General features: G+C 37.9%; 1 protein-coding gene and 1 long non-coding RNA gene across 22 annotated transcripts in view; one reads left to right on the forward strand and one right to left on the reverse strand.

Moving 5' to 3' along the window:
- Positions 1-20,826, forward strand: part of nrxn3.L (neurexin 3 L homeolog) — a 273,346-nt gene that overhangs the window by 234,436 nt on the left and 18,084 nt on the right. For 12 of the 21 annotated variants that reach the window (XM_041572988.1, XM_041572989.1, XM_041572990.1 and 9 more), the window contains 4 exons: positions 5,013-5,090; positions 8,077-8,157; positions 8,819-8,875; positions 13,156-13,463. In XM_041572988.1, the coding sequence (XP_041428922.1) occupies positions 5,013-5,090; positions 8,077-8,157; positions 8,819-8,875; positions 13,156-13,463 (524 nt within the window). The remainder of the gene's footprint in view (positions 1-5,012; positions 5,091-8,076; positions 8,158-8,818; positions 8,876-13,155; positions 13,464-20,826) is intronic. The other 9 variants (XM_041572991.1, XM_041572994.1, XM_041572995.1 and 6 more) reach the window with 2 other exon arrangements.
- LOC121397069 overlaps positions 5,346-20,826 on the reverse strand; it is an 88,008-nt gene continuing 72,527 nt past the window's right edge. Inside the window, exon 2 of the long non-coding RNA XR_005963415.1 lies at positions 5,346-6,550. This is a non-coding gene — a long non-coding RNA (uncharacterized LOC121397069). The remainder of the gene's footprint in view (positions 6,551-20,826) is intronic.

The following is a 20,826-nucleotide window of genomic DNA, read 5'->3' on the forward strand; positions in this document are numbered from 1 at the left end:
AATAAGGAAATCTGCTCTGTGTGTGCTAATGGGCTGATCCCATGCCAGTCAGCACACACACATTCATGGGATGGGACTGGGAGGCAGTGGATCAGCTATTCTCCACTGTCATATATACACCAGCAGAAAGGACGACCCGCCTGTCAGTAGCCTAAGGAAATACTGTTATGTTTGCGTTGCTTTTGTCAGCATTACATTGTCACTTGGGAGCCATCCAGTGTGATGTGTGTCTTATCTTAGTCTTAGCTGACACTGTAATCATTTCTTTCTGTTGGAAGAGATGAGAAATCTCTTGGGTTAGTGTCACCTAAATGCATATACTGTACTTTAAGGACACCTGCAGTGAGCTCCTGCTTCCAGTGAAAAGATAAATCTTCTTTATCATGCCCCGATGATGTTGGCCATAAGTATGCAGAAAATTGCTCCTTCTGCCACCTGCTCCAAAGTATCATTGTCCCTGTACCTGTGATCTGAACAAGCTAAATACAATTACTGTAATCAAAGCAAGCTCTTTTCTCTATCCGGGGAAAGCCTTTAGAAGCTGATAAGCTTTTCAAGGCAGACTGTGAACTTTCAGTTAATCCATAGATTAAACACTGCCACCAGACGAAGACTGTGTTCCTTTTTCTAAACTTGAGACTGGAACTTCGGGCTATGAAGCATATGCAAATCTGTTTAAAGGAACAATAACACCAAAAAAATGAACGTGCTTTAGGGCAGAGACACACGCTGATATTTCAGGAGATTAGTCGGCCAGCGACTAATCTCCCCGAACTACCTTCCTGCCTGGCTGTGATCCGCTTCCTTTAAAGGGCAGAGACACTCTGCTATTTCGGGAGATTAAACTTCCAGTCCAGCGACAAATTGCTTCTTCTTCGGGCAACTAATAAAAAGGCTAACTGACATGTATAAGTATATATAGTTATAAGCTCTGCCATTGAGTGCTATCTATTGTTAGCTTCCCAAACATAAAAATCACTTTCCCCTGAATTTTGTGGGTTCCATAAAATTGTACCACCCGTTCACAGGATCCAGGCTAGCAAATTTTCTATTCCCCCTTCAATGTATCTTTCTCAAGAAACAAACCCTGCCATAATTGGTATCTTTGATAGGTGGAGTTTCTCTCTATTCTTTTCTCCAATGACAGAACTAGAAGCTAAGTGGCAGCATAAAAAGATTGTGATATAATAGGCATTAAAATCTATGTTAAAAAAAAGAAAGAAAGATAAGGGGCAGATTTATCAAAATGTGAGTTTATAGCTTAATAAAAACTCACCTATGTTTTATTCATTCCTATAGGATTTTTAGAATTATATTTATCAATGGGTGAACGTTAGAAGTAGGAATGAATTGAACGTGGGTGAGTTTTATTTATTAAGCTCTAAACTCACAATTTGATTAATCTGCCCAATAAGTATTGTGGTATCTGTTTATTAGGTAAGGACCACGCACCTTTGGAACCAACCATATTATAAGTTTTCATACTGAATCCCTGTGTTCTTGGGTAGTTGTCACCTTTTCACAAGGCCCCATACATGAGCAGATATAAGATGCCGACAGATTAGGTCTTATTATCCAGTGTATTAGGCCCTCCAACAGGCTTCCCCGGTCGATATTCGACCAAAAGTCAGCCAAATGTCTACGGTGACCTCGCGACCTCTCCAAAAGAGCTGATCTCTACACATACGGCCACCTTTACAAGCCATATTTCCAGAATAAGTAATTCAGTCCTTGCTTCATTTATAATATGTCCGTCATGACAACATAAAATTATACATTCAAGCATGTTACCTGCCTGCTTACAGTAGATAATAGCTGCCATGTGTTGTGCTATCCAAACATGGTGCAATATGGCCATCTAATTTCATCGTTTATACAGTTTGGCTGTATATATGTGTTTGAGTCTTTCAAAAATCAACCTACTTTAGCCACCTGGAGTGGGAAGAATTTCTTTGCTTTAATAAGACATACCAGACAAATTCATATTATCTTCAAGAATGAACCTTTGTTTACTAGAGATGATTTTAAGCTCTTAACTACAGAGTTAGCAATCTCTGCTGATCTTTCATATGGAAAGCCACAGGGGCAGCATTAATAATAGGAACACCTGCATAGATCATTGAAAATCCTGTGGATTGGGGAATAATTGTCATAATTAGCACTGAATCAATCAGAGCTCTGTACAAAAGGCGATGCGTTGGCAACAGCAGACTGATCTCAGCAGGTTCTGGTTCTGACACTCTGTTGTGTTGGGAAACCTGCAGAGAAATTAGAATAACTCTTTCATATCACACACACTGCTGTCTCCATTTTTTTTAAACATGGCAGGAGCAGCTAACACTTTTTTTTATGGAATAGCTTATAATGGGAATACAATGCCTGAGCATATTGAGGTTTTCTCGATGTTTGAATTAAATAAAACAGAAGTATTAAAAATTCAAACAAAATTCTTAACAAAGGTCCGGGGCCAGATGGTATTCATTCCAGGGTACTTAGCGAGCTTAGCTCTGTGATTGCCAAACCTCTTTACTTAATTTTTCAGGATTCATTGAGATTTCCTTAAATGAGAAGGATCTAGGGGTTTTTGTAGATAACAAGTTGTCTAATTCTGGGCAGTGTCATTCTGTGGCTACTAAAGCAAATAAAGTTCTGTCTTGCATAAAAAGGGCATTAACTCAAGGGATGAAAACATAATTATGCCTCTTTATAGGTCCCTGGTGAGGCCTCATCTGGAGTATGCAGTGCAGTTTTGGACTCTAGTCCTAAAGAGGGATATAAATGAGCTGGAGAGAGTGAAGAGACGTGCAACTAAATTAGTTAGAGGGACGGAAGACTTAAATTATGAGGGTAGACTGTCAAGGTTGGGGTTGTTTTCTCTGGAAAAAAGGCACTTGCGAGGGGACCTGATTACACTTTACAAGTACATTAGAGGACATTATAGACAAATAGCAGGGGACCTTTTTACCCATAAAGTGGATCACCGTACCAGAGGCCACCCCTTTAGACTAGAAGAAAAGAACTTCCATTTGAAGCAACGTCAGTTAATGCCTTTAAGAATTGCTTGGATGATTTTTTGGACAGACATAATATCAAAGGCTATTGTGATACTAAGCTCTATAGTTAGTATAGGTATGGGTATATAGAATTTAATTAAAAGTAGAGAGGGGTGTATGTATGGGTGCTGGGTTTTCATTTGGAGGGGTTGAACTTGATGAACTTTGTCTTTTTTCAACCCAATTTAACTATGTAACTATGTAACTATATATGGGATGCATATACAATTGACATACCATATCCCATGTGACTAAACCGTCAAGTAGGGGGTCAAACAGTGATCTGAACCATTAGGCTCTTTGTGATATGAATGGCAGTAGACACAGATGTGTATTTGTATACATATCTCAGTTACCGGTGGGTCGCTATAGCAGCCTTGTTGCAAGTATTCACTGATTTAGTTTCCCATTACAACATCTGACTTGATTTTGGGTGGCCGGACATGTTTCAACTCACATGTAAATGACTTCACTACCCTCTCATCTGATGCACTCTTGTATAATTCAAGCTTTACAGGGTGAGGACTGACTATGCCTGAAATATTCTGTGTTTAGCACTCAGCATAATGTAGGTCTTTTCCTTCTTTCAGAATATCGCTGTTTTGTATTTATTTTGTTTTAGGAAAAAATGGCTCTGCTGTATTACTGCCTTAGGTTCATATTGCTGGCATGTTTTATAATTGAGTTCCCCCTCCTCCAGTGGTCACTTACTGTACATGAGCAGCACAATACGCTTCAATGCTTATATTGCTGCAGGACATTCCAGCTCGCAGGGCGCATAAATCAACAAAGGGGCTACAGGATTTTGAAATGTTATTTTCCACTCCGGTCAGACAGAAGCACATTTAGTACCATTGCATGCTCGTGGAAAATAAAAAGTTTTTATTTCCTGAATTTGATTTAAACATTTTTTTAGTTAGGGCAGATCCAAAAGAACTACTGTATGAGCTCATGTATAGTCTGGGATTCATTGTAACAATTAGGGACTGCAGTAGTGTTATTCTGCTGTTTCATGCATACAGGTCAGCGGAATTCCACGCTAATGTAGGATGTAATGAAAAGTGTGATAAGGCTTGGTCCCCTTGCTAGCTAGAACGGACATATTCAATTATCAGATTCATGATTCTGTGAGTGCATGCCAATGCCACACACCATCCTGAGCATCCATGGAAATATTTAAAATTTTAAATGGTAGAATGAATTATTTGCAATGTACACAGTGTAATTTAGTAATAAAAACTAAACCATAAAAATCACTCTCACCGTCCTTACTAAAGTCAAAGTTGCTCACTAGATAGCTGTACTACTCCGTGACCTAAAGCACCTTAACATAGGGTAACTAGTATTTGTTTACAGGTTCCCCTTTCCCTGAACTGGACCTGCCTCAGAGCACACTCTTTAATGGGGCCTTCCACCACAGGCTCTGGATTAGTCTTCCTATGCACAAAAATTTTACTTTTAGATAAACTGACACACTGCCCCAATATCTTCTACACCAGCAAGATATTATCCTGGCAACATCCCACCATGTTATGCAGGAATGGAGCAGCACTATTTGTGGTATCCAATGTTGGATTAGCTAAAGCTGATTTAGAAGGACGTTCTGGATATAGTATTTAACACAACCTTGTTTCCTTAAAAACAAAACACTGACATAAAAAATGTGCGTTGTGACAAATTGCAAACTGTAAAAGTGAAATGTGAAAAACCAAACCATCTTGCTGCGTGGGGTCATATTTATACAAGCCTAGCATATAGAGAGGAGAATGATATGGACTTTTACAGACAAGGTAAGCAAAAAAGTGCGGAATCTGAATAGTTGGATTGCCTGTACACTGGTATACAGACATTGCTTACATTGTGGGAGCAGGGAATGCATGCAGAGTTGTATGTACAGCAGTTATGTACAGCGTGTAAACTGGTCTGTAGAGATTACACTGATAACAATATCTTTTTAAGGGAACACAGAGCTGCACCAGAAACCCAAACTGCCCTTTAAAATAAATCGTACTCCAGAAGATGGGCAGCAAGACAAAGGTAAAGGTGTTCATCTATCCTTGTAAAGTGGCATGGAACTCTAAGCATGCATTCTCCCTGCATGGTTTCCCAATCTTCCTATGCATGTCTGTTAAACAGTTTTTGTTACTAGAGATGCCAAAGAGGCAGAGCATGTTAAGAATGGACGTTCATCTTATGTCACATTGGATAATAAACTATGTATTATGTATTTTTTATATATATATATATATATATATATATATATATATATATATATATATATATATATATATATATATATATATATATATATATATATATATAAAATATAATACCAACTAAAACGGTATCATAACATGATAATGTCAAAATATTTTAAGCGGTATTTTAAGATTAAAAAGATGCAATAAAACACAGCATAAAGATGGACAAGTGTAAGTGAGAATGTTTTTCCATAATCTGAGAATGAGTTTACATTATACAATTGCGAGTCACTTGACCCTATAGCCAAGGTTTATGATGTCTGGCTCATGTAGCAGCATGAACTAGTCTCTGGCTGCCCTAAGCACTGTCTGATGCTGCTGGTTCATTGTGTTTGGTGCATGGATACCCTCTCCTGCAGCATCCGGGGACATACATTCATGCACAAGAAGCAGATGACCATTTCCAGGCACGATTTATTTAGGAGTTTATTTCTGGATTTTATTTTCATTGTTTTCACTGAAAAGACTGTCACGGTGTAGTGTACATACTTTGCAAATGTATCTATGTATTTCATCATTCAGCAATATCTATCAGTCTTTCAATGTTGGTCTGTCCATCTGTCTGTCTTTCTGTCTACTGGATGGATCCGCCAGATTGCCCTAGCTAGGAAAGGCTGTTGCTGATCCTGGTTTCCAACTAATTATCCTGTAGGAAGTTCAAGTGAACTTGGAAAAATGACAAGTGATGGTGGTCAAGAGGAAGAGTGAAACCACCTACAGAAAACAAAACATTAGTCAAATCACTTGCAGGATTATTGGTAGTTACAGTAGCTCATCTTCAGGTTTGGCAAGGACGACACCCCTCTTTTCCTTCTTTAAGCAGAAGAGGGGACTTTAATCAGTGCAGGAAAAAAAACTGTGATACTGCACAGTGATGATCTTTTCATTGTATTCTTCTTTTTCACAATGCTTTGCACGAGCTTGCATATTAAGCAGACAGAGAGAGAGAACCTGGCCCTGTCTTGATTTTTTGTGGAAGAGTTTTATGAGTTATCATTTCTTTGAATATGATTCTGGAAATATTACCTTTGCAGATTTGAGGTGAAATAATAAGGCACAAGGTGAATTGCAACAGTATATACAGTATTGAAGTCAGGTGCTCCTTCTCCCTCTGGTTCTGCGCTCTCTTCCCCATGGGTTTCATGGATCACTTTGTTCTGCTGCAATTTTAAATAGTGGTGTCTTCCGCAGAATTTATTTATCCTGGCGACAAGTAAATGACTCTGCTGTTTCTTCCTAAATAGAAAACAATTCAAGTTGAAATTCTGTAGAGTAATTTCATTGCTCACAGCTCCTTTACTATACATAAGATGAATTTGCATATCTTGTGATTAAAGCACTGTGACTCTCTGTTATGAGATATAGTTCAAAGGTAAAGTGAGCAGGTCCAGATTAATAGGTTGGTTGTGTCAAAACGACAAAGTAGAACACAAATTTGCGTTTAGGACAGAGAGAGGCAAGAGATCATTTCCTGAAATCAGAGAAAGTTCCAGAAAGGTCAAAAGATCCTGTGATATGTTATGAAATACCCTAACATTTTACATTGTAAAATACTATGATTAAGGCAAAAATTGACAAGAAGAACGTGTTGGCAATATTGTGACTAGTGTACAGAGGCCTGACGTAAGGACCAACATGGAAAGTAAATCCTGTGAAAGGGGCTTAAGAGGTACAGCAGATTCAGTGATGAGGAAATTATATGTATAAGCATTTAGAGAACATTTAAGAAACGATAAAGGGCACTAGGAGCGCAGATCCTGGAATAAGGTCATAGAAGTACTACATAGCCTGTTATGTAGCCAGAGAGCTCAATTCAATTTTGTGGTAGTCATGAATTTCTTGACATGCCATACTATGAATTCTACTACAGCATATGCTGGCTATTTAGCCATTAATGCTCTGTGTATTTAGATACATTTGCCGTCATTGTGTGCTATGAATGTCCTTTAAAGGGATACTGTCATGGGGAAAAAATTTTTTTTTCAAAATGAATCAGTTAATAGTGCTTGCTCCAGCAGAATTCTGCAATGAAATCCATTTCTCAAAAGAGCAAACAGATTTTTTTATATTCAATTTTGAAATCTGACATGGGGCTAGACATATTGTCAATCTAAATTTTTTAGTCAATCTAAAAAATCTGTTTGCTCTTTTGAGAAATGGATTTCAGTGCAGAATTCTGCTGGAGTAGCACTATTAACTGATGTGTTTAGAAAAAAAACATGTTTTCCGATGACAGGATCCCTTTAAGTGCAACTCCCTAGTTCTTAGAAAGTTTTGGTTGTTGGCTCTATATTAACACAGCTGCCAATGTGAGCACAATGAAATCATTGTACAGTAATTCACCTCTTCAGAAACATTGCAACAGCCATTACATTTCTCTTTCTGCAACATTTCTTTAAACATATTACCAACAATTACACTTTTGGAGGACTGAGGAGCCACGGATGATGCTGTTCAAGCCAAATGGGATCCTTGTGACATGGTAGGGGTTCAGTCAAGGGATTCTCGTATGATCCAGAGCAAATACCTGCTATTGCATATAAACACCCTACATCTGCAGAACCCTGATTATATCAAGCAACAGTCCCATACATGAGGCATTTCCATTCCAAAGCAGCCTTTGCTGACTAAGCTGCTGTGCTTGTACATACATTGCCCGTGACCGAAGAATAGCTGATATTTTTCTTTTTGTCTTGCTGCTGTGGTTTCTGTGGAAACTCCTGGCAGCCATTTTTATCCATACCAGGGTCCCTGTTTTCCAGGGCTTATTATCTCAGGAATGGAAGATGGCATAAGACTTCTGAATCCTGAGTTCAAGAGAATGGGAGCTGCAATTCCAAAAGGTACCAAGAGAATGAACCAGTTTCCATTTGCATACCAGATGCATGCATATTAGAGATATCAGGGTGCATGGTTAAACTGGTATTTGCACAATAATCATGCTAGCCTATATATTGGGAATATGACTTTTCATGTGTCCCTGCTTGATTATATATTATACTGTATGATTATAATAGGTGCCTAGTTCTGCCAGGATAAAACTAAGTCCACTAGGAACATTCTTCCAATTGAAGGATGATGTTATATTTAACAATTTGCTTTGGGATTCCTCTGGATTTTTTTTTTTTATCAATAAATACATTTAATACATTTCTAATATAAACTAGAACCAAACATGACATTTTTGTAGTCCATAATCAGTAGTCCCACGAGTATCGGAAAACTTTTTGGACGCCTTAACCACATACATTTTAGCAACCAGATCCAAAACAATTCTCTTATACTCCTGATGAAGACAGTATAACTATTCTTTCTTCTTCAATCCCCTGAGTTTATTAAGTGAGGATAAATATCAAATCATCCCTTTAAATGTGGACTTTAAAAGTGTTTTTATTACACTGCAACACCAGCAGTTGCACTGGCATAGGTGCAGCTATTTAGTGCTTATTTAAACCAATGATCAGTGCTGTAGCATTTGTATTTTAGAAATGTTTCATTTTACAGGCATAAGCTGGTCACCAGTTGCCCCATTCAAAATGGACACAAAAACAAATCTAATGGGTAACTAGCAATTTAATTAATATAGATGCATGGCTGCATAGAAAATAATGCATTCTGGTGCATGCAGCATGGACTGTTTTTCTTTTTAAAATAGATGGAATCGGGTTAAGGTTAGCATAGCGATGGCATAAAGTAAGATCTTTACAATAAGTAGAGTTTGAGCCAGTATTTTACATCAATACACCATTACCCACAAACATCTTCACTAGCTCACCTTTCTGGAATCTTCCCATTCAGATAAAGAACATGTTTAAGGATGTGCTGTTTATTAAAAAAAACATCCAAAACACTTGTGCTATTGCACTATTTTCTTAACTCTCAGCTTTACGTGACTGAACAGGCAAGATTGGATCTGGAGTCTGAGATGCTTAGAAATCAGGGTTAGGTATCAAAGGGCACGTCACCAAAATATATGTAAAATTGTTCTTTTCAAATTTTGCAATTTAAATTACTTAATGTTTTTTTATGTTGCTTAGTTATTCACATTTTATACACCTAGGGGTCAATTTATCATGCTGTGTAAAACACTGGAGAAAAACATTACATCATCATGACGTTGCTCATAGCAACCAATCAGAACTTTGCTTTTGTTTTCTAAAGCTGGCCAAACGAGGTCGCCCAATGAGTGGACCTCTCCCTGATAAGCCCACCCAAGGGCCCAATGAGGATAATAAGGGCGGTTGGATAGAGGACCGCATTAACAAACCGATGCAGTCTTCAATCCGATGGGATTTTTAAACCTGTCTGATCAACATCTGCCTGACTTTCAGTCAGATATCGATCTGTTGGAGGTCCCCATACACTGCCCAATAAGCTGTCGACAGCTTATATCTGCCGTGTATAGGGATCTTTACTTGTAGGTGACTGTTGAAATTTAATTGCTGATTAGTTGCTAAAGACAAAAGTGATGTATGTCTCCAATATTTTACACAGCATGATAAATATGCCCCCTAATATCTTACTTTTGACACAGCAGCTCTGAGCCAATGTTGGGTGATAGTTAGTAAAACCCCTCCCTGCAAGGTCTCGTTTGAATTTTGAAGCTGGCTCAGAGCTGCTGTACCAAAAAGAAAGAGAAATAAATGTAAATTGCAGTGTTAAGTGCTCAGAGGAGTACTCTATTTATAAAAGTGCTGTTAGAAAAACAGTGTAAAAGACCTGTAACATAAATTATGTATTTATAAAGCTGTGATCCCTGAAATCATCCATTTAAAATAATTTGTTGCAGTGTTTATGCAGGTTTTTCCTTTCTTTTACATCATTATGTTACACTACCCCAGGCCTGGCAGAATCCATTCTACTCAATGGGAAAACTTCAGATGGCAAGAAAAGCCTAGTGTAAAAAGCAGTGTGAAAACAAAGTATAAAAAACAGTAATGGTGAAGGACCAGTTTTATGCAGCATTTTTAAGCACTAGTTGCTTTTTTGTCTAACTTATACCTAAAATAAATATACAGCTTTATAAATATACTGTATTTTACAAGATGATGTCTGGCTTGGAGATGGAGTATTTATGTTCCTTTTTTCTTAGATTTATAAATAGGCCCCTACGAGTGTTCCCTGTGTAAACAGCACTTGAAGCAGCTCAATGTGCACTTGACTTAATTTAAAATCTCCTTATCTAGTTGCCTAATTCATCTGAAGTAATAGGAAATCCCTAGAATGGTAGCCACTGTCACACATCTGAAAATATGCTCCCAAAATATATAGTATATGATGATGAAATTCAATGTAATTGTCACTAATATATATTTCCTGGGCACATACTAATCAGAAGGGCAGATTTACAATGGGGGCAATAATATTTAAATATCATTGTTTTGGTTTCTAAGGGCAATGACACATGATAAGTCACCCATGGTTAAATCTGTGATACCAAAGATGACAAATCTTCTTCTCAAGATACCCTGCCATGACCAAAAGTTGCAATGGCCACAAGTAGAACATATTACTCACGCCAATGTAGCTTAGTCGCGGGAAATTGTCCCTTTGCATTTTCTCACGTTAAACCACAGATGGCATTCCTATTGTGTACCATTGCCACTGGAGTTGCTCAATAAAAATAGCATATGTATCTTTGCAAGGTCTGTCTAGAAATAAGAGTTAACAGAGTGTATTCTTCAAAACTAAGTGCTAGATACAAAATTTCCAAAAAAGTTTCCTAGCAAGGCCTGTTTACCTGAAGGTAATGCTGAGCTGATACAGGAAGACAACGATGGAAATAAAGGAACCATTTCATCAACAGGTCGTCAGAACCGTATTAAATTATATTTCCATCTTGTAAGTGCAAAGTGCCGAGTGCGCTATGCATGTAAAGGCTTTAAAGATCCAGGCAGCTGAGTTTATCTATTGAAGGGGGAAGCTCACTTTCTATTAAAATCAGTAAAAACCTACTAGAAGAGCAGACTACTAGAAGGTATGGCTCAGTGGTCATATGACTCTCAATTGGGTTTTGATTCTTGGCGAGTAATCGTATTCTTTCTGCATTTTAAAACCAGCTTAGATTGTAAGCTCTTTGTAGCAGGGAGCCATGGTGCCTGAATAATCAGTGGAATGAACCATGTTCATTCTATAGCATCATGTAGAGGATTAGCAATTCAATTGCAAATGTTATTCATTTCTATGGAGTCTATTATGCAAAGTACTTAAAATATCGTACAGTGTGACATAAAGAAGGAATAGCTGATAAAGACTGTTGCCAAGCTGCACATATCTTCAATGGATACAAGTTAATTCATCCGTGGGGATCAAGATTTATTCCCCAGAAATTAATCCTTTATTGATTATCCTCTTTTTTAACTACTGTGCATAGCAGACAAAAATCATACAATGTGCAAGTTTTGTGAAATCCATGCAATACACTGCTGTAAATGCTCCTATGTAATAATGCTCTGTTTTCAGTGCCCGTCTCTCATATTCGCACTAGCTTCTTAACTGCCATTCAGCAAACTCCATTTAGCTTAACCCTATGAGTTACTATCCCTCAAGGTCAAACACTAGCATGGAATAGTCACACTGAATCCTTTGACAATATGTATTAGGGTGGCAATACATGGATATTTGACTGGGCCTGTTAAACATGTGCTATCCTTTTGGTGATATCACATATGCCATTTTATTAAATGATGGGTTCAGGGCTTCCTAATAAGTAGATCCTAAGGAGTATGAACAACAGTAATTTGGCCCATTGACACCACTGTAACATTTGGCATTTGGTGCCGTATCCCTACTTACTAGCTTTAAGTCTGCTGTCAACCAATATCCACCTAATGCTGCATGTGCTTTCTTTTCTTCTGTGAATCTTGATGCAGCCATAGGGCCACCGTAGGTCGTGCTGCAGTTTAAGAAGTTCATATTCACATAAGCCCAAGTTTATAAAATGTTGTAAAACCAAACGGTTTTAAAAGTGCACCATTGTAAGGCAGAGTGCCCTATTATTGGTAAGCCTTTTTCTATCAGCAAAGCAAGCCACTGGCAGTAATATATACCTTCTCAGGCTGCCCCACTCCGGGACATACTGAGGGCAAATACATTACTTTACATATATCTTCTTTCATTGTCTTTCATTCTATCAAGATGTGTGTCATCTCTGCCATTTTCTCTGTTTTTCCATCTCACTATGTTTCTTTACTAAATATTCCTAATTTACGTTTTTCTAGCCATATTATTCTCAAAGATATTTCCTGCAAATGTGTATAACACAGTAGCATGAGTATATTGTTGTATTGGACTAAAACTATTTGTATTTTGTTTATTGCCATCAAGTTATTTGTTACATATTATACATAGTATAAATGAGAGGAAGAATCATTGTGAAAGTTGAATTGAAATACACAATGCATCTGCTCATGCAGCCATGCTTTATTCTATTTATATTTCCATACTATAACCTGTTTTGGGACTGGTGTTGCATTTCTTGCACTGCTACCGGGAAGGATCTTTTTTTTTTTGCTACTCTCAGGCACAACAGGGTTTGTGTGTTCCTCTTTATTGCCTCATAATTAGACATGGTAAGTACTTTAATGCATCACTAATTCTTCACCAATTAATTTCCATCCTAAGGTCCTTTAAAGGAAACTTATTCAGTGATCCCCAGAACACACATCTTTGCTTACAAATGTTTAAGCAAATAAAGCAAAGGATTCACACATTTGTTAAAACAATCAGTGTCTTGGGCAGAATGATCACTGCAATGCGTTCTTATCAAGAAGGTCCATTCAAGAATGTTTGGATGAGTGGAGTGACCCACTAGTGATTACACTTGTTTCCATTATGTTTAGGGCGACCACTCACCATCTTCAACACTCAAGCACAGATAGCAATTGGAGGGATGGACAGAGGGCGTCCATTCCAGGGCCAGCTTTCTGGTCTTTATTACAATGGTCTCAAAGTGCTGCACATGGCAGTAGAGTCCAATCCTAATATAAATATCAGTGGCAGTGTGATGCTTGTGCGAGTAGGTCCCTCCATCCATGGTACAACACCAACCACATCTATGCCTCCTGAGATGTCTACAACCATTATGGAGACCACGACAACATTGGCCACCACTACAACAAGGAAGAATCGGTCCTCACCAGGGTCAACGGTAAAACCTTTCTTATCTGTATTTATTATTTAAATTTCAACACCTGTTGAAGAAATACTATTAATATATATTTTGTATCTGGAAGGGACATCTGTATAGCTGCTTAAGAGTATCTGAACTTGATTTTTATAGATCAGACATAAACCCTTTCTTATTTGTCATAATCAGTTATATCTTCAAAGAAGAATATGCTAGAACAATAGTTATGCTGCTAAGGGATGTAGTTTAGCAATTTGTGCAGAGGACATCAGGTAAGCTGGTAACCTAATATAAGAAAAAAAAAATGAGGGAACATCAAAATCAGTATAATACAACATAAGACAATATTTTGCTGATCCATTAATAGTTACTCTAATGGACTGTAAACTCTTTAGGGCAGGGACCTGTGTATTGAAACTTTTAGCACTTAAGTATTTATTCTTATTGGCTATACTGCTGTGGTGCTATATAAATAAATTCAAATACTATTGTATGAGATACTAAAGGTAAAACAGAAGAAAAAGTAGGTCAATGACAGTAGGACTAGTGCCAAAAAAATTGAGATTATATGTTGTTAATAATAATAATAATTGGCTTGTAAAAGACAAAGTTGAACCCTGACTTTTCTATTTGCAGCATGTCATACACCACCTGTGCTTGTTCCTTGCAATGATTTTGCTTTAATTACCCATATCCAATTAAAAGTCATAGTTGAGCCCTGTGCTCATGCTGAACACTGTACGCCAATCCCTGATGGCATTCAATAACACTAGGCTTGAGAGAACATAATTGACTTATAGTAGCCTTGTCATTTGCGAGATGAAATCAAAGTGTGTCAGGAGAGCTTCCTCTTGGGTTATCGATGCTTTTAGACGATTCAATGAGTGTGTTTTGCTGTTTGCTGTTTTCTTATCTGGGTGAAGTCAAATTTAAGTGATAGTCTTTATTGGCTACCTGAACAGATGATGCTCTTTTCTTGCACTTGCTACACGCAGTTGTTGAATTTATTTTTGGTATACTGTGCTCCTGTTTTCCACCATTCAGATCCAAATGCCATTTTCTCACATGTGTCTGAGGCTGCTTAAAATACATTTTTAGTATATGTATTACATCTTATGACTTGGCTGCAGTCTACGGTTGTTTGTACTAGTGTGTTAGCTTTATAAAGGTGTTTGCGTGTAATGTTCAAAGTGCACACACAGCAAATCGCTTTCCCAATGCAAAAGCTATATTCCTTATACGAATCCTCTATATTTCTTGGTACTGAGAAGTATATGTATATTGTGCCTTTAGCTCCTTGAATCAGGTCAGTCTTGCTAAAAAAATATTCTTTTTTGGTCTGTAAACATTTCTATATTAATTTTAAAGTGCACTCCACCCAATACATGGGCCCTTAATGCTTTTTGTCTGTTTTGGCTGCCAATTGGTCACATAGCATACAAGGTGCCCTACATTGGTGGTCCTGTGTTTGGCAAAGATAAAATGATTTACCACCTTATCCAGCCTCCGCTGCCTTTCTTTGCTGTCCTGGAATAAACATTCTGGTTTACACTTTGTGTTTTTGCTATTTAAACTCTTTTCTCGTATGAAAGGGTCACTGACCATGGCAAATAGGCAGTGGTTTGGTCGGCAAGGTGGAAGAAAAAAATGATTACATGATAAAGATCTATAATTCAGTGTATTTATCAAGCTATTTTAAATTCCAAGGGAATAGCAGAATAGAAATGCAGCTCTTTAAAAAATAAAGACAGATTGCTTTTGAGTACCACTACGTAAGTTAATCTTAAATTGAAATTTCTCCTTTTATGAATGCTCCAAAATGTTTTAAACAGAAAGGAATTGCATATCCAGCCATGCTATTTGTTTCCCATTCTCTATAGGCAATTTGATTTTATTCTATAAAGTAATTATGGCTGTTTAGAGATCTACAGTTGCAGATAATTAGTTAACATCTGGGAATTTCGGCTATACAGATATCTGCAAATGGGACAGCACGTGCAGACAGGAATGCAGATTTGTGAATGTGCATTGATTTAATTTAAACACTCTTTTTATCCTTTGTCAGGATACGCAGCACTGTATAAAATGGGAGCATAACAATGCACTTCCTCAGCAGTGATAATATACTCGCTTGGAAATCAGCTTTATTCATAGAAGGCTAGCAAATTTTACAGGCTGCAATGGATCCTGTCTACTGTTCTTTCTTTTCTTGTTACTTAAACATTTCATGTCATCATTCTCTACAGATAAAGGCCTCATTTGTCACATCTGCCTGAACTAAAGTAATATACACACTCACCCCATATGGTTAAAAATAAAGATAGCAGACCCAGCACCTGGTGGAAGTGCTCAACTATTCAGAGTATTGCCTCAATAATCATATTGGACTTTAGGTTGTATTTATTATTTGTACAGCAGTTTTGAATTTAAAAAGGACAACTCATTGGATCCTTTTAGCAGGCAAATCTCCTGTATGCTCCAGCCATTGAGGAAGACCTGGCAGAGGTGACCTTGATTACTATCAGAGAGGCTCAAGTGGTTTAATCTGCAGGAAGCAGAGAGTCCCAACCCTTGCTGAGCACAGCTGTGTAAATATAACAGATGACATATTATCACCTCGCTTTGTCTTCAACCTGCACACAGTGCACTATAAAACTCATTCCCCTTTATCTCCCGCCCAGCCGCAGGTGATGGATGCCACCAAGTTTACGGCAGACAGCGCAGCCTGTGCTGGGAGAGGCCGGTGTGATATGGATTAGTGTTATTACAGCAGTGTTCTCCTACTGCTCTAAAGATATCCTGCAGAAGTCCTGGAGGACAGTTGAAGGGAAGCAATCCATGAGGAAGTTATGCCTCTCTCACTAGCCCAGCTGTACCTGTTTATTCCAAAGCTTAGCACACTCTGAAAAACACTATTACAGATTTTGATGCTTGTAATTTGCACATATTCTTCTGTGCTATAAAACATACACAGTAATGAGAATGCATTTGAAGATGCAAGCAGCCTTAATGTACTCTTTAACTTCTTTTTTGCCATTTCCAAAAAACTGAGATGGGCCTGAGTGAGATGAACATAGAGATGCGTGTGTCTCAAAAAGTATTACAGTTTTCTGCACACAATTCTGTGTGTACTGTACATGTGCCCAGTGGAACACTTTCTAATCTATAGGCCCACAAATGCCTACATTAACCCATTACTGTATACATGGTTAGCTATGGTTATTTGCTTTATGTTTAGACACAACTACAGGGTGTTTGGAGGAAAAAGAAAAGAACCATGTACCTTTATTGGCAGTTATATAACAGACTGTGCGCTAGTTTGGACAAGTGTAATGGCTGCAGGGGTGCAGGCCTAGCAGGGCTCACTGATCACTCAATAAGAGCAATCTATCCAAATACAGATAGAGAAGAAATTGCCAAAGCCCCTTTAGATAGAAGTGATTGTTGACTCATAAAAGGAGAGTTGAAGTGAAAGAAATCTGAGTCTCTAATAATGCATGAGGCTTGCTCCTTTATACTGTAAAGCAAAAACATAACTGCACAAGTACAAGGAAAGTGTGGGTAGCTACAGTAATACAAATAATACAATTGCTTCCTCTTCTATGCAGAACACATTTTAGATGTTAGGATTTATTTTAAAAGGGGGGGGGTACATGCAAAAAACTGGTTGACAGTGCAGGGTTTCTTTGCCCAGAATGCATCCTGTCCACCCATTGTGTCCAACACTGTCAGGTTCAATCCTTTATGCCTGTGGAATGATTACCTGACTGTGAATGCATTTTACTTATGCCACATTCACATTCCAAAGCAATGCCTATGAATGCTAGGTGTAGTTGGAGGACAGTATAGGGTTCACTGGCACACTCGGTGTGCTTCTTTCCTCACCTTGCACTGAATGTGCCAGACCTCAGGCATATCATTTGCACCTGATCAGAGTAAATATTTCTTACTAACAGTTCATACTGTTTTCCTAAGTGAATACCCATCACTTAAGTGATGGCCTGGGTTAAAAATATGAAGCTACCACACATGAATGGCCAGTGTTATCATCTATGCTTTTTTATGCCAACATTGATATGCTTGTTGCTTGGGTTAACTAATGCTCACTATAAAATACATTAGAAGGGCTAAGCTTGTTGGGTTCTGAAGTCATAACAACAGTAGATATTAACCATTGAGGGCCAAGTCACAGGATTCCTACACTTTCACTGGATGTGCCTGTAGTAGCAATGCATTATAGAAGCATGTCTGCGTCTGCTGAGTTATAGCCAATAACGACTCCTTTGTGTGCTCTCAGAAGGATAAAGCTTAACGAAGGAGTGAAAGGCGAGCCAGTGAATTAAAGGAGCTATAAGTCAGCTGAGGCAGGGCACAAATCATATGCTGACAGTATGGCTTCTTCAGACCTAGGAGGTGCAGATTTATCTTCCACTTCCAGGAGGACCGCTGATAAGTTTCGGCTGCTTGCACAGTGCATTAAAATGAGGGATTGCTTCTTCTGCCAATGCACAAGACACATTATGACTCTCCCATAAAGGAACTAATTCCTCTGAAGTCCCAGATGCTTGACTTTTAGTTATGCTAAAATAAATATTCAGACAAATATATGCTATATAGGATTATTCATCACATTAGCAGAATGTCTTCACTAAATAGGATTAAAGTTCTTTTGTAAGGGCTTTATCTGTGCTCATGTGTTTGCTACAGAGCTCTGTGCAATCAGAGCATTAAGCAGGCATCAATGTTAGAGGCCAAGGGCATACATACTTTTCACTTTATATAATTATGAGATAAATAGAACTTTCCCAAAGATAGATTGCCACAAGTAACAGCAACATGCATGGCAACAGCCCCCCACATATACACATATGGGAAATGTATACAGTAAGCAGCACTGTACTGAAATTTCTGCATTCCCTTAAAGACTATACCTTCCACTGTCCCATTTTATACAGGTAAACTTAAGTCACATGCATAGTGCAAAGCAGTGATAAAATATATGCAGTCCCTCATGAGTAGATTTATTTAAAGGAACAGTAACACCAAAAAAATTGAAAGTAATGAAAATATCATGTACTGTTGCCCTGCACTTGTAAAACTGGTGTGTTTGCTTCAGAAACACTACTATAGTTCATATAAACAAGCTGCTGTGGAGCAATGGCAGAAATTGAAAAATGGCTATATGGCACAGGTTAACTAATGGATAACAGATAACACCATTAGATAGACAGAGCTTATTTGCGATCTGCTGTGTAAACTGAGCCTTTTCTCCTTTGCCCCCATTGCTACACAGCAGCTTATTTATATAAACAATAGTAGTGTTTCTTAAGCAAACACGGCAGTTTTACCAGTGCAGGGTAACACTACATTATATTTTCAATACTTTAAAACATTTTTATTTTTTGACGTTACTGTTCCTTTAATAAAACCACTTTGTCTGTTATGTGATTACCATGTGGCATGGTGGATGAGGCCTGTTCATGATCTAGAGCTGAAGTGTGTAAGTAAATATGTTACAGGACAACACAGAGCCTAGAGGGGAATCAGCATAGTCCCAGCTTCCCCGATACAGCCCACAGGTAAATCACTTCTCTCTCTCCACCCCAAAACTCTTCCCCATTACTCTTCCTAGTGTCAACCCAGAAGGCTTAACCAGAACTGATTCTCCACCAACCTTATGCTACAACAAAGATAGGAATTGTCCCTGAATAAGCTGGTAACAGTACATCAGTGACCAACAGAACAGAAAGCAAATAGTACAGTGCAACTCTATACAACATTTTTAGTGAATAATTAACTAGAAATCAGGATTTTTTGGGAATAGCTGAAGATAAATAAAGCCAACAATATTCCTATTGGTTTCAAGGGTTACTACCTTGAAGTAAAATATAGAACTGTTTTGGGAATCCCCCATACTTTTCAAGACCCAAACTTGACTAAAGAACAATTGATCTGCAAGAGACAGACTGGTGGCAAGGTGAGAAAGATAATACACAGAAATGCACAGTAAAGAAGAATGAGCAATTGTATACTATGGAAGCACAGAATAAATCATTCTTGGATTTGTTCAGATACCAAACTGAATCGAAACCCTAGTTTGCATAAAACTTTTGAGAAAAATCCATTAAAAAAAATATTTTTCACCTGAACATCATTGACACAAAACAAAATGACTATACATATAGTACTGCTAAACTTTACTTGTAACACTGTGGGGTATATTTATCAAAGAGTGAAGTTAGAGATCGACACAGTCCTCTAGAGTGAAATTCCGCCACTCTCCATTTCTATAGGATTTTGAAAGGTTATTTATCAAAGGTTGAACTTTCACCCCTTGATAAATACTCTTTTAAAAATCCCATAGAAATGAATGGAGAGTGGCGGAATTCACTCTAGAGGACTGTGGGGATCTCTAACTTCCCTCTTTGATAAATATACCCCTGTGTGTTTTATTCAGAGGCTTGACTATAGATCATATAAATAAGCTGCTGTGTAGCCATGGGCCAACCAAAATAGGGAAATCGGACACTCATAGTAAATGATAAGCTCTTCAGAATGATTTTTGTACTAAATCTCATTCATTGCTCTCTACAGAGCTATAGAATGAAAAGCTTTATATAACTATATATTCATAAATCAATTCACTATCAAGATCAACACCAGCTCAGACAGTATCCCAGTGTATACAATATTTGATGGGCAAGATTCAGTTACATGAGAGAATCCTCAATGTTTTAAGATCCCTGATAGATAGAATTCTTTTCTTTTGTCTTTCCGTCCAATCTGACCTGCCATTGGACAGCTGTGACTAAAGAGCTTTGCTTGGTTCTTTGTTGAACCTGACATTTTGTGAGCATTTATTGACAGCACACATGGGTATGGTATAAAACTTCATTCCAAAGAGATTTTTTATTTTAGGACAAAAGCCTTCAAATTAGCAACCGTGCATTATTATACAAAGTGCACATTTCAGCATACGTCTGTGCAAAAGTTTTAATATAGAAATGAACAGAATCTAATTTTTGGTTGATTTCAATGCCTGACATAAATGTGATAAATCCTTCCTCTCCTCGTTATAAGTATATTATCCATGTGCCATTGCAGGCTGTACATCACCTGTGTCATCTAGATAGCATGTAATAACTGCACCAATGTAAAAAGCAAATCTGGAGAACGGGGTCTGTGACAGCTTTATTCCCGAGTCCTCCAGCCATTAATCGTTCCCTTGCAATCATGTCACTCGCTACTGTTAAAATTCTCCTTCAGCAGCATTTCCAGTTTGAGTGTCAAGGTGAATATAGCACACAGAGAGCACACAGTGGGTGGTCTGTAATTTGTTCATTCTTGTTCCCTACTTAGTCTCCATATGATTTATTAAACTCCT

This window comes from Xenopus laevis, chromosome 8L (assembly GCF_017654675.1).
Source record: "Xenopus laevis strain J_2021 chromosome 8L, Xenopus_laevis_v10.1, whole genome shotgun sequence".
NCBI lineage: Eukaryota > Metazoa > Chordata > Amphibia > Anura > Pipidae > Xenopus > Xenopus laevis.